At 37.8% G+C, this 13298-nt stretch overlaps 1 protein-coding gene across 4 annotated transcripts in view; it reads right to left on the bottom strand.

The window, feature by feature from the left end:
• CHIC2 (cysteine rich hydrophobic domain 2) overlaps window positions 1–13040 on the bottom strand; it is a 133941-nt gene extending 120901 nt beyond the window's left edge. For 2 of the 4 annotated variants that reach the window (XM_089911935.1, XM_022564315.3), the window contains exon 1: window positions 12597–13039. In XM_089911935.1, coding sequence (XP_089768061.1) covers window positions 12597–12715 — 119 coding nt within the window. In that variant the 5' untranslated portion in view covers window positions 12716–13039. Of the gene's footprint in view, window positions 1–12596 lie in introns of all 4 variants that reach the window. The other 2 variants (XM_022564306.3, XM_089911934.1) reach the window with 2 other exon arrangements.
• Between the last annotated feature and the right edge of the window lie 258 nt (window positions 13041–13298).

Below are 13298 nucleotides of genomic sequence, written 5' to 3' on the forward strand. Positions count from 1 at the left end.
CTGACTAGGAGCTCCCTAAGCTCTGGTGAATTAGACCACAAACAGGCATCTGCTTTAAGAACAGCTAATTCCTGGGCTGGCTAGCAGCAAGTGGGATGGCAGGGCCTACCCAGGTTGGACAACATTAACTCAATCTGATCCTCTTTCTTGAGGTATCTGAATAAGAGACAATAGCTGGTAACATGAAGCTTAAGCGGAAGCGGAGATATAGTAAAGTCATGAATAAGTAGAGGTTAAAAAGAATTTAAAAAAAAAAGAATAAGCTGAAGCCAACAGTAAGCAGAAACTATGAGACAGAGGCAAAAAGGAGTCTGCCAGTTCACGACTGCAACAGCAGAAGCTAGAACTGAAAGAAGGTAAGTCGCTGTGACAGACCACTAGACCAAAGGACACTTGCTGCTGAGAAAAATGACAGAATAACTTCATCACCAGAGCTGCACTCAATTATCCAAAATAGTAATATTCCAGTCTCCTTGAAGTCTGGCTATACAATGGCAAAGTTTCCTGTCTTCTTTAGTCTCCATGCATTCTTACAAAAAACGTGCACTGCTTAAGGCCCCCTGGGTGGTTCTGTTCTTTGAAATCTAACAGAGCCTAATGTTTCAGACTATGTAAGAACCTGTAATAATATTGGCAAATGTTCCCAATATGTTAAATGAAAAATGCAGAGTACAAAATACTTTATAAGTATGGTCTCAATTTTTAATAAAAATATTTATATATACACAGAAAAACAGAAAAAGTTTATCCATCAAAATATTAATAGTGGCTAACCCTAGGCAAAAATATTACGGGTGACATTTCATTTTCATAATTTCATGTTTTCCAAATTTTCAAAAATTACATATATTAGTATTTTAAACTAAACAAAATATTTTAATAAGGACTAGGAACAAACACACCAAAATATTAAATGACCTTTTCCTCTTGGTGATTATAGATGGTTTATTTTCTGCTTCACTGGGAAGTACTACTTTCCAATTTTTAATAATCTTTATGTTTTTCATTATAATTAGAAAAAGCATTAAACCTGAAGAAAAAGTAGATGATTAAAGGAGTTTTGTTTTTACTTTTAACTCAGCCTAAGGAAATATATGTGCAATTGACATGCCTAGATTTCAAGATAATTCTACTAGTTTTAAAGTATATTTTAGAGTATATTTTAAGGATTTTTAAAGTATATTTAAATATATATTAAGTATACTGTAAAGAATTTTAAAATTAAATAGAAAAAAATAATTCCTAATTCCACAACAGAATCTCAGAATCTGAGAGCTAGAAAGGACCACAACTATCATTTATCCAAACATTTAATTTTACAGATGAAGAAATTGATGCATAAAAGGCAAACAGCTTGGGTCTCATAGCTAATTAATATGTAGGATCTAGGCTAGAGCCTTATTCTCCTGAACCCAAGCCCAGGGCAATTTCTACTACAGGACAATGCCTCTAATAACTTTCTCTGTAAGCATAGAAAATGTTTATCTCCTTGAACTGGAAACTCTAAATTGAGAAAATATTTGAGAATTGGAGGGAAAAAACTTTTTCCATCAAACAGAAATTATAAAACTAACACATAACAAATGTTAAAATTCTCATACGGATCTAGGGGAAAAAATCTGTTTTTGAGCTTTTCACATTTGTATCTAAAATCCCAAAATGTATAGGATTTTGTTATAAGTGTTTCTGTTGATGAATAATATAGAGAATGCTTAAGTTTGTTGCTCTGGTTCAATAAAATAAAAGCAATTAAGTAAACAGTACCCTGAAGCCAGACTGCCTTGATAGAAATCTTGATACTGCCTTTTCTAGATGTGTCACTTTGAGCAAGTTTACCTTTTCTGAGCCTCAGTTTCCCTATTTATATACCAGGGATAATAATCACCCCTAACTCATTAAATGAGTTCATATACATAAAGCACCAACAGTGCACAGTATAAACTCTGTATGTTTAACTGCTTTCATTATTATAAAACAATGTAAATGTATGCTTAGTTTTTATTATGGTTATCATCCTTCTAATAAAGTTGACAATATTATCATTTAATGTCCACTACAGATAACGTTAAATTAGAGAATGTCCAGATCTCAATGACTTCACAAATATCCTCTTCAAATAGCTTAGCAAACAGAATAGCCGATGATAAAACTGGCTACTGTTAACTGTCAAAGATATTCCAACTTTCTGCCAACCTCTTCAAGGTCAGGGGTAATGTGGAGGAAACAGGGTACATAGAGAGGTGCTGGGTTCAGGAAAGCCAGGCAAAATTAAACAGTTGTAGCCATCATGGGCAAGCATGAGGCCAGGAATCCAGGCAGGTAAGACAAAGTTTGAAAAGCACAAAGAAGTTAATGTGGTGAAAATATAAGAGCAACACAATGGAGAGACAGAATGCCTGAATTCTAACCCTGGTTCAGGTATGAACTAGGTATATTATCTCAACAAAGCAAATCTACCTTTTGGTTTTATTTGCCTCGGGTAAGACAACATGCTTCTGAGGATCATTTATGGCCCAAAAGTCAAATGCAGTCTCAAAGTTTTTAAGAAAAAAAAAAAAAAGGCAATATTTTCTAGGTTCACATTTTATAGGTGGAACAGCTGCTGTAAAAAAGCAAGAAAGTTTTAAACATTTATTCTTGTCAAAAAAGTTTGAGAGTTTTCCTCTTTGCAAGAGAAGGTTGTCTAAAGTTTGTACTCTACCAAGCCTGGCTCACCTCACGTTCTGACAGAGGAAGCACTATGAAAAAAGAGAAAGCACAGAGTAAGAGGAAGTAGAGGAGTTTTAATGTTAAGTAGAAAGTAGGGTAGGATGCATTAAGATAATTATGAAAGATCTAAAGGTGAAGGAATTAGCCATTTGGGTATCTGGAGAGGAATATTCCAGAAAGTGGAACCAGCCAGTGCAAAGCCCTAACCAGAAGTGTGCCTAGAATAACTCGGGGAATGGAAAGGAGGCTTGTGTGCCTAGACTGGGGTAAACAAGTGAAAGAATGGTAGAAGGTAGAGAAATGGGCCAGATCAGGTAGGGTCTTACAGGCCATTAAAAGGAACTTTAATTCTGAAGATGGGGAGCTTCAGGGAGTCTTGATACAGAAAAGAGATGTGATCTGACTTATGTTTTAAAAGAATCACTGTGGCAGATGTACCAAAGAGACTGTAAAGGTTGAGAGGCAAAGGTGGGAGCAGGGGGAAGAAAAGTATTGAGTACAAGGCAGAAGAGAGAAAATGATAACTCACACCAGCAGTACAGATGGTAAAAAGTGGTCAGATTTTGGATATATTTTGAAGACGGAGCCAAGAGATTGATTTCTTGACAGATTAGAGGCAGTGAAAGAGAAACGGGGACATCAAGAATGTGTCACAGATTTTTTAGTCTAAGCAAATAGGATGCCAGGTCTGTCATCAACTGAAAATGGGAAGGCTGCACTTGAAGCTGATTTGGGGGGAAGATTATAAATTCAGTTTTGGATATTTTGAACTCTAAGACACTTGACCTGTACAAATCTATAGACTAAGAGAATTTTATCTTCCTGTCGATATGACAACACATATGAACTAGAAATTTCAGATTCAACCTGAACACATGGGTTATGCAAATGGCAAGTGAAGACAACACTTATTTCCTAATGCTGAACTCTGAGCTCAATGGAATCAGCTTTTTCGCTATTTTGGGAGATGAAGCCATAACCATAGAAGAAATTAACAGATTTCAATGCATAAAAATCACAGTTTAAATTCATCTGGCTGCCTTAATACACATCTGAATATCAATGTGGCTCATGGAAGGATAGAACTGAAAGTGTACTATATTTACCCAGAAGATACAGAACCCCTGGAGTTGGAGACATATATATGTCTCATAATATAACTCTAAAAATTTTAACTGTGTGACCAAATTCTGTACATTTGGGTTCAACCAGCTCTGTGAAAGTATAATCTCATCCATAAACTAGTGAAATCAAAAATTTATTTAAATCATGTATTACAATCAGTCTATCATAACCTCATAATTATACACAGCTCTATAATATTCTAGCATTAGAATTTTACTAATTTTCAATTATTAAGGTATTTTCAAGTATTAAGAGACGATTACATATAAAGCAATAAAGTTATGTAAATGTATACTGATTAAACTTCATGGTATTAACGTCTGATGATTTAGAGATTCAACTAATCCAACTCAACTACTTTACATTACCTGTACCAGACCAAGGAAAAAAGACCTTATATATCTAATTTATATATATTGTAGAATATTCTTCATATTTATATAAATACTATGAGCAATACAATGATAAATTATGTTCATTTAAGAAATAATATATAGTTGAATTGGTTTATAGTACAGACTACCAACATATCAATTTCAAGTAACATTTATAATTGAATAGTTTAGAAAGGGCAGAGAAAGAAGGCTGGATACACAGGAACTCCTTCACTGCACTAATCAAGGACTCCATTGTAATTATCAATACAATGCAAGATCAAAGAGAATAAAACAAGATGCTCTTGCAAGAAGCATACAGACAAGACAGACAAATAGAGATACACATAAACATTCACTTCTTATCAATCAAAAGAACAAAGGTAAGTTAACACAAAGTCCAACCAACTCTACCCTAAGTAAACTTCACTTACTAGATGTAGGATGGAAAAGAGCTCAAGAAGAAGAAAATCATTTTTCCAGATCTTTGAGAAAATTTCAATCCTTATGTAGACAATTCAGTTTTAAGTGTAAGCATGTAAAAAGCACAGTGTTTTCCTCCTAATGAACAGATCATTGTCAAACATCACACATCTTGTAGCTTCAAAATCCACGATCTTGTGGGAAAGCCCCTCTCCACTTCTGCAACATGCTGTTCTCTTGGCATACTAGCTGCCATGTGGCAGCAGAACAGGAAATGTAGGTATGTCATCAAGACAGTCTCCAGTCAACAGTAAGGGCAGCCACAGTTCTTTGACCTCACCCTCCACAAAGCCAAAACAAAAAACAAAACAAAAAATACCACAATTGCGGAATGAGATGGCAAAAGTGGCCAATGCGAGTTCTGCCATACCTCACAGGAAAGTTGCTAAATTTGATGGTTTACAGTTAGAACTGAAATACCTCCTTTATCTAAAGTCCATCACCCTAGACCAGGCCACTATCATTTCATCTTTACTGTTCCAAGAGCTCCTAACTACTCTTCCTAGTTTCACTCTAATCTCTCTGCAATCCTTTCTGGCCCCTACCTGAGCTCGCCAATCTCATTTCAAGGCACTATCTCCTTTGTTTCCTACATTCGAGCCACAATACAGTAGTATCCTTTCAGTTCCTCGGGGAAGCCGAACTTATTTTGCTGTTCTCCAGACTTGCAATGCTCTTCACAGGACTCTTTCACCCTTCCTAAATGTTTCCTTCTCAGAGGGGTTCTCCCTAATCACATTATTTTCTATCAGAGACTCTAATGGTCTCCTTCACAGCAATTTTCTCAGACATAATTTGTCTATTAGTTGTAAGCTCCAGGAGGGCAGAGGAACTATGCATGTTTCATTCGTAACTATATACCCAGAGCCTCACATGACATTTAGCATAAAATTTAATAAATACTTGTTAAATTACTTATCAGGAAACCTCAATAAGACAGTTGATAATGATTAGTCAAAAATACTCTGAGCAAACAAGTATCTTAAAACCCAAGTATTAAAATTCAAGCATCTAAGTCTAGCACTCAGAACCAACTTCTCTTACTTTACACATAGCTCTAATAAGGTTGGTTGTCTCATTTCCAACCTACAGCTGATCAATTAGAAAGAAAAGAAGAATGTAAACAGAAAGCAAAATCTCTCACATGTGAAATTCAAAAGAAAGTGCCATTTAGAGAAGATCCTCAAACCCCAAAATACCTCAACAGCCTCGAAGAACATCACTGTGTACCAATCTGTTAGTATCTTCTTTTGATTAAATGTTTCCCCTACTCAATCAGATAATTCTGATTTATGCTCAGGATCTTGCTTTAAAGCAGGAAAGCATATGTCACATTTTAGACTGATTTCCAAGAAAACGGTAAAGATTAACCAAAAAATATGCATGAAGGGATAAATATCAAAATATATGGTGATCATTTGCTGAATGCCTACTATGGGTCCAGGTAATCAGATAAATTATTTCTGACTGTCACACCTCATCTCTGAGGTAGATATCCCTTTTGCAGATGAGAAAACTAAAGTTCAGAAAGGTTAATGGTTACAGTTAGGAAGTTTCTGAGAACTGAAATCAATCTGCCTGACATCCAAGACCACACTCTTTCCACAGTACCATCTATTGTTTTCCAAATGCATCTGATATAAGAATCACCCAAGGTCTTATTAAAAATAAAAATTCCTAGTCTTCCCCTAAAGATTCTGATTGGGGATGTCTTGGGTAAGAACTCAAAATGTATATTTTTTTAAATGTCCTTAGTAATTCTGATAATCAGGCAAGTTTAAAAAATATTGTACTGGGATTAAGCTAGACTGTATGAACACGGAAACACTGGTAAAAGATCTGATTTTACAAGTGGATTCTGAAACAAATTATGAAAAGTCACCAACAAATCTTACACAGAAGATACTGGAGTAAGGATACCTAACAGCATCTGTTGCTGTTATATTTTAAAGCTTAATTTTATTGTGAATGAAATCTTAAGTAGCTTTATAACAGATTTGAAAGCTAAGCCAGACATAGATACTAGAGAGACTTAAAAGATTCCCTTCTGAGTATATAGTTAGTCTAATATCCTAGGTGTTTAACCTGCTAGGGATATAAACTCAAGTTGGAATTCAAGAGCAGCTCTCATATAACATTTTTAGAGTAATGTTATTTAGAATAATCATATTTAGTATTTGATTATTTACCATCGTAAATAATTTCATATCATTTATGTCCCACCATTTAGTTCCCATATTCCACTTAGCTAGACACATAAAATCTTAAGTACTGGTTAATTTCACATCTGTTGGCAGGCAGAAATTCCACATTGAACTGTTTGGATTGGAATATCATGTGAATTTCAAATTCAAATACAGTAAAATTTTGAAACTTCAGTTTACTACCATATTTCTCATTTCTTCAAGAAAGTTTACCCATTGAGAATTTTTGGCAGTTAATCCAGTTAAAACATTTAGCATTTTTTTTCTTCATATTATCAGAGATACATTCAATGCTATGTTCTAAATCAAACTAATTTCCTCTCAAATTATACGGAGTAAGAAAATTCTCTAGGAAAAAAGTATCTACTTTAAGTTGACAATTTCCTCACATTCACCAAACTTTGTTTTTTAAGAAAAGAATCAGCCTGCCCTGTGAATCATGTGGAGCAAATAGAAGCCCAGACTTGGGCATCAACCCCTATTCTTCTCTGCCTTTGGTATCCTGGCTTCTCAATTCCCTGGCATTCTTATTTTATTGTTATTTTAAAATGATAGGTATATGACATGGGAATTAATTTCCTTTTATTCCTATTTACATTGCTTGTATTTTCTTCCTCTCCTCTTAGGCAATCAATTAAATGTATTTAACATGCATCTTTTCATTTGTATGTGTTTTTACAAAAATGAATATGTTTGTGCATGGATTTTTAATAAACGAATATATACATTACAAAAAAAAAAAAAAGAGAAGCCAGAGAATTTCCTGGCGGTCCAGTGGTTAAGACTGTGCTTTCACTGCCGAGGGCACGGGTTCAATCCCTGGTCAGGGAACTAAGCTCCTGCAAGCCGCACAGCACGGCCAATAAATAAATCAATGAAATAAGACTGGCCACTTATCTTATAAATGTGATTTCATAAGAGTTCTATTGTAAAATATTGTTTGCCTTCATTGGTAGGTACAGAAAGAAGAAGAAAACAGTTATTCCTTTGACAATTCTAACAAGATCCAAAGATGTATGCAATCACCTCACTTATTTAGAGAACATTTCAGGACCTATAACATTCCAGACACTATATGAAGCAATGGAGAAATAAAAACCAAGAAGCATAATTCCTGCCCTCAAAGAACTATCCAGCTTTGTGCAGAAATATCAATAAGATCTTCAAAAATCTCCAAACAAAAAATTTAATCTTTAAAAATGGAATAATTATGTCGGGTGGAAGAAAGGAGGTGAGAGTTATAAAGTTTAAAACAAACTGTTAAACTAAAGTGAATCTGTTATTTGGGCAAATCATGTTCAGGTCTCTTGTTGCTAACCACAGCATCTAGAAGCAGTCTTGGTCCAATACATTTCAAGACAATTTTTTTTTTAACTCTACCATCTGAAAGGTCAGTATACACTAAAGTGTTCCTGTGATGTCTCCTATGCAAAGATCCTATTGTATCCCAAAGTGTTCCCATATTTTTTCAAGTCACATTTCTAAATCTTTCAATTTTCACAGCTTAACTGAGATGAAGACAAAGAGAGTGATGTCCCACAGCCACTGATAAAAACTGGTAAAGGATGAGGAATTATTTGTGGACATGACAGGAAGATTATATCTCAGAAGAAAGTACCCGAAGACACAATAATTTAGTGAAATTAGAAACAAACCCCAGTAAAATAAGTTGGCTCTATGACTGGGCTTATGTTAGAAGTCAAAGACTATACATGCCCTATGAAAGCTCCAAGTTTGATTCTGATATGGGAGGGCATGAAATGAGACAGGAGCTAATGTCAGTTATAATAATAGTTTAGATAGGAAATACTGGCCTAAAACCAGTTTTAAATTCTAATTTTTATATTAACACATCACTATCATCATTGTGAAAAATCAAACTCTTCAACAAATGATCATTATATTTTACACAAATTTATTCTAAGGGGCAAAGAACGCCATAATTTAAAAATATTAACAAATTTGGCCAATACCACCTAATAAGTTAATCAGTTTTTTCCCCTCACCTTCATTACATAATAACACACACACACACACACACACAAACACAAACACACACACAGGAAATCTACTTTTAATTGAAGTGGGAGTTCAAGCCTTTTAAATTACATGTACATAAACATTATGCAATAACAGGAACTTATCATTTCCCTCTCTTCCTTCAAATGCCACTTTCCTCAAAATATGCTTCTGCACAAGATTTCTTCCTGTTGGAGCTGCCACCCTGTTTCATATTGCTACATGCAAATCCAAAAATGAAGGAAATTATTATACTCATGTAGAAGAATATCAAGAAAGAATACTGATCTTAATGGAGGTACACAGTTTAAGCCTGATTTGGGGTCAACATGAAAATATTTTATTAGAAACTACATTAAAGCAGGCTTTGTTTAGGCAAATTATACATTTTAAATACTTATGTTCCCAAAATCTGATTATGCCACAAAACTAACCAAGACCTGCCTGTGTAGTAGAAAATGGAAGGTGACTTAAATTCTCACGTCACTATAATGACGTGCCAAATTACATCATATGAGAATATAGTAATGTCTAAAATGAGAGTAATATTATAATACGATGTAGTAAATCATAGGGGGAAAAAAGAGTAGAAATATTCAACTATAAGGGTCTACTCAAAAGTGAAATCTGTGAAAAACACATATGGATGGCTCTATATCTTTTCAGATTGATCTGTATTACAGATGATTCTATACATTACACTATAATTGCCTTTCAAGGGAAAAGGGCTCTGAACAGTTCCTTAGTTTAAATAAATGGGTAGGGGGTAGGGCAGCTGCAGTGATAAGCTTAACCAGTCTTATTATAACTATTTTAATAGCTCTTCCCATTTATACTTAAGATTTTTTTTTTTTGATGTGGACCATTGTTCAAGTCTTTATTGAATTTGTCACAATATTGCTTCTATTTTATATTTTGGTTTTTTGGCCGCAAGGCATATGGGATCTTAGCTCCCCAACCAGGGATCGAACCCACAACCCCTGCATTGGAAGGCGAAGTCTTAACCACTGGACCGCCAGAGAAGTCCCCCCATTTGTACTTAAAGGCAAGAAAAACCGAATATGCTCAACAGGTATAGCAACCCATAAACACCAATTTCAGAAACCTTTATAGGTGTCAACTGGGTTCCTATTGGCACAGTAAGCCTGTGAATTATATATGACAGAGTCATGTAAAAAAAGTTTTGCATTACTGTTACTATATTTATATATGGCACCACAAAACAGGATTAGGTTTTCAATGCAGAAAGATTCTTATTAATCCTCACTGAAATATTTCACACAATAATTTAACCTCATACAAATTGTCTAGAAATGGAAAAACAAGACTAAAGTGAATCACTATTAGGTTTGAAAACGGCAGTTCGGATTTCTTAGTACTGTGCTTTACTCCTATGTTTCTCAAAGTGGAACACTGTGTGTGTGACTGATAATAAAGGCTAATATCTATTGAGCACATTACCATACAATGTGATGAATTCTTTGCATGTATTTTCTCAATTAATCCTTAATAATTTTAACAGTGAGGGACTATAACTATCCCCATCTTAAATGAAGAGTCTTAGATGTAAATAATTTACCCAAAAAGTGGCAGAGGATAGATCTGAACCCAGAGCCTGGAACCAAGGTAACAGGAAAGAAAGGGAAGTTGCTGAGGGAGACCACAGAAAAATTAACTCCCCTCGTAGAAAGGCATACTGTTTACTGGTGGCATATAGTTCCTCTTATACTCTGGAATAGTGGTTTTCAATCCTGGGTACATATTTGAATCACCTGTGCAACTTTTTAAACAAGCTATGCAAGCCTGGGACACTCACTCAGATAACTGGCTTTCAACTGGGGCAAAGACAAGGCTTTTTTTTTTAAAGCTCCCCAGGTGATTCTAATGGGCAACTAACGTTGAGAACCACTACTAATTCTCTCCACTCTGTTAACCTCTCTAAGCAGCCAACTAAAATCAAATTTACTAATCACCTACTTGGTTCTGAGCACTTCGCCTATTATATTTTCCATCATGCCCAAGAAAGTACTTAGCTTTTCTTTCCTTTTAACAGAGGAAACATTTAACTATAGTTGCACCTTTTTAAATAAAATATTGCCAGCTTTTTTTTTTGACAAGAGGAATGTAAGGGGCAGGGTGGGCAGACAACATGATAAAGTTTGAAAACTCTTCTTTAAGCACTCCTTAGGTTTAAAAGAATGTAAAAAGGTCCTAATAGTCAAACAAAACTTAAATGGCAGGCTCTGAAGATTTAAAAATTTCTGTGATATGTGTTAAAAAAAAGATTTAATATCCCACTATATTTGGTTATATTCCTTAATTCTGCTGGTGATAACAGTTAAAATACTAAGTAACTGTCATTGTGGTGATAAATTCCATTGTCTTCTCATGGCACTGTGACAGCACTTCGGCAGCGTTTTCACCCTAGTTAAGTCACCTGAATATAAACTAACAGGTGCTAAAGAAATCAAAGCATTACATAAGCACACCCAAACAACAATATGGCTGGTCACATCATGTATTGAGAAATGAAAGGGTTTTGCTGACGATCTTATATGAAAAGTCTTACTGTTTCACTGAAAGTTATTCACTGCAAGACCCACTCACCCTAAACCAAAAATATAATGAAAAGTGTTCCAGACAGTCTCAGGCTTGCTGGCCCTTCTATTTTACTAAAAGGGTGAAGTGGGGAGATATCTGACAAGCATGAAGTTTGACCTAGGATTTGAACAGAGATCTAAAATGAAAAACAGTATAAATACTTCAAGTTGTACAAAACTCTGGACTTCTCAGAGAAACATTACAAAACTTCCTGCTTCCGGACAGCTCATTATTTGGTTCAAGTCTTCACATTCCTTTATTAGTCATGACCTTTCAGAAAGCTCTCCTTCCTTATTGTTTGAATAATATTGCGCTTTTAAAATGTTGCCAGTTGGACTTACAGGAACCCTTATCAAATGAAGAAGCCATCCCAGAGTTCATGCCCAAAGTAGGGACTTAGATTACTGAGAACCCTCAGTAACCTGAGCGGTGTGTGCCCAACACATAGATTTTTTTTTTAAATTATGTGTAAGCATACATCGTTCTGCATCTTAAATATATATGTTCATCTATACTTTTTATCATATACAATTACAGGAACTTGCACTAGTTCCGCAGAAACTGACTCTGCAAGAAACTGGGAAGACCTGTGGGTGTGTGAAATACACAAGGACAGGGAACCACTCATTACCGATCGTCACTGGGATCTCACCCGGCCCAGATCTGGCCTCTGAGCCATATGTCACTAGGCTCAAAGGCACAGACGAGGAGACAGAAGCACAGGGTAACTGGATGAGAAAACAGGGGGAGACACCTCAGAAATGCGTATTTCCACCCCAAAGCTGAAGGGGTGGCCGGAAGGGCAGACCCTTAAGAATAACCTTCCTTCTGGGATCCGTCAAGGCGCCCAGGCCCGAAGGGCCTACTAAGAGGGGTGCGGGGGGAGGGAGGGCAGCGTCTGTCCCCACTTCAGAGACCGAAACCAATGAAAATAAAGCAAGTTTTCACTTCCTGGTCGCCTACTCTTCCCGCAGGCCTCCGACACCAGACGCACACCGGGGCGAGAGGGCCCCCGCGGAGTAAGGGGCCCGCCCCAGCCCTGCACCTCCCGTCCTCGCCCTCGCCCTCCTCCGGGCCTTACACGGTGACGTGACCGGAGCCGCGGACCACCACCGGGTCCGGCGAGTACTTGAGCAGCTGCTCCTCCAAGGCCCGCTCCTCGTCCTCCTCCTCCTCATAGATCTCGTCGAAATCCGCCATCCTGAGCCTCCGAGGCCCCCTGCCCGAAGGGGCCTGTCCAGGGGCTGAGGCCGGGATACGGGCTGGCAAGGCGGCGGAGGCTGAAGGGAGTCGCTGCCGCGGGCTCCGAGGCCGCGGAGTTCACTCCGGGCTGTCTCGGCGTCGGCTACAGAGGAGATGGGGTCCCGGCCATCGCCGCCGCCATTACCGTCAGCAATAACAACAACACAATGTCAACATCCGCCCAAGAGCCGACACCTCCACCAGCGCCGCCGCCGCCACCGCCTCCGCCGCCGTCGCCGCCGCCGCAGCAGCAACTCAGGCAACCACAGCAACAGCCTGCGCCTCCTGCAGCGGGAGCACCGGGCTACGGCATCGCGAGACTTCCCGGGAGGGCGGGCGGGCGAGCGGGCGCGCGAGCACGCGGGCTGGATGGCGGGAGCGCGCACGTGAGGCCTCGCTAGCTCCCCCAGGTCGCTTTCGTTCCTCCACTTCCACTCGCCGACGGCTCCTCGGACGCGCGCTCCCGCAGGCGCGGCACCGCCCCCCAGCAGAGGGGTCGCGGACCCACAGAGGGGAGTGTCTCTGGGAGCTGGTGGCGTTG

This window comes from Delphinapterus leucas, chromosome 5, assembly GCF_059928025.1.
Source record: "Delphinapterus leucas isolate spDelLeu-1000000601 "Yukka" chromosome 5, BTC_Dleu_Yukka2, whole genome shotgun sequence".
NCBI lineage: Eukaryota > Metazoa > Chordata > Mammalia > Artiodactyla > Monodontidae > Delphinapterus > Delphinapterus leucas.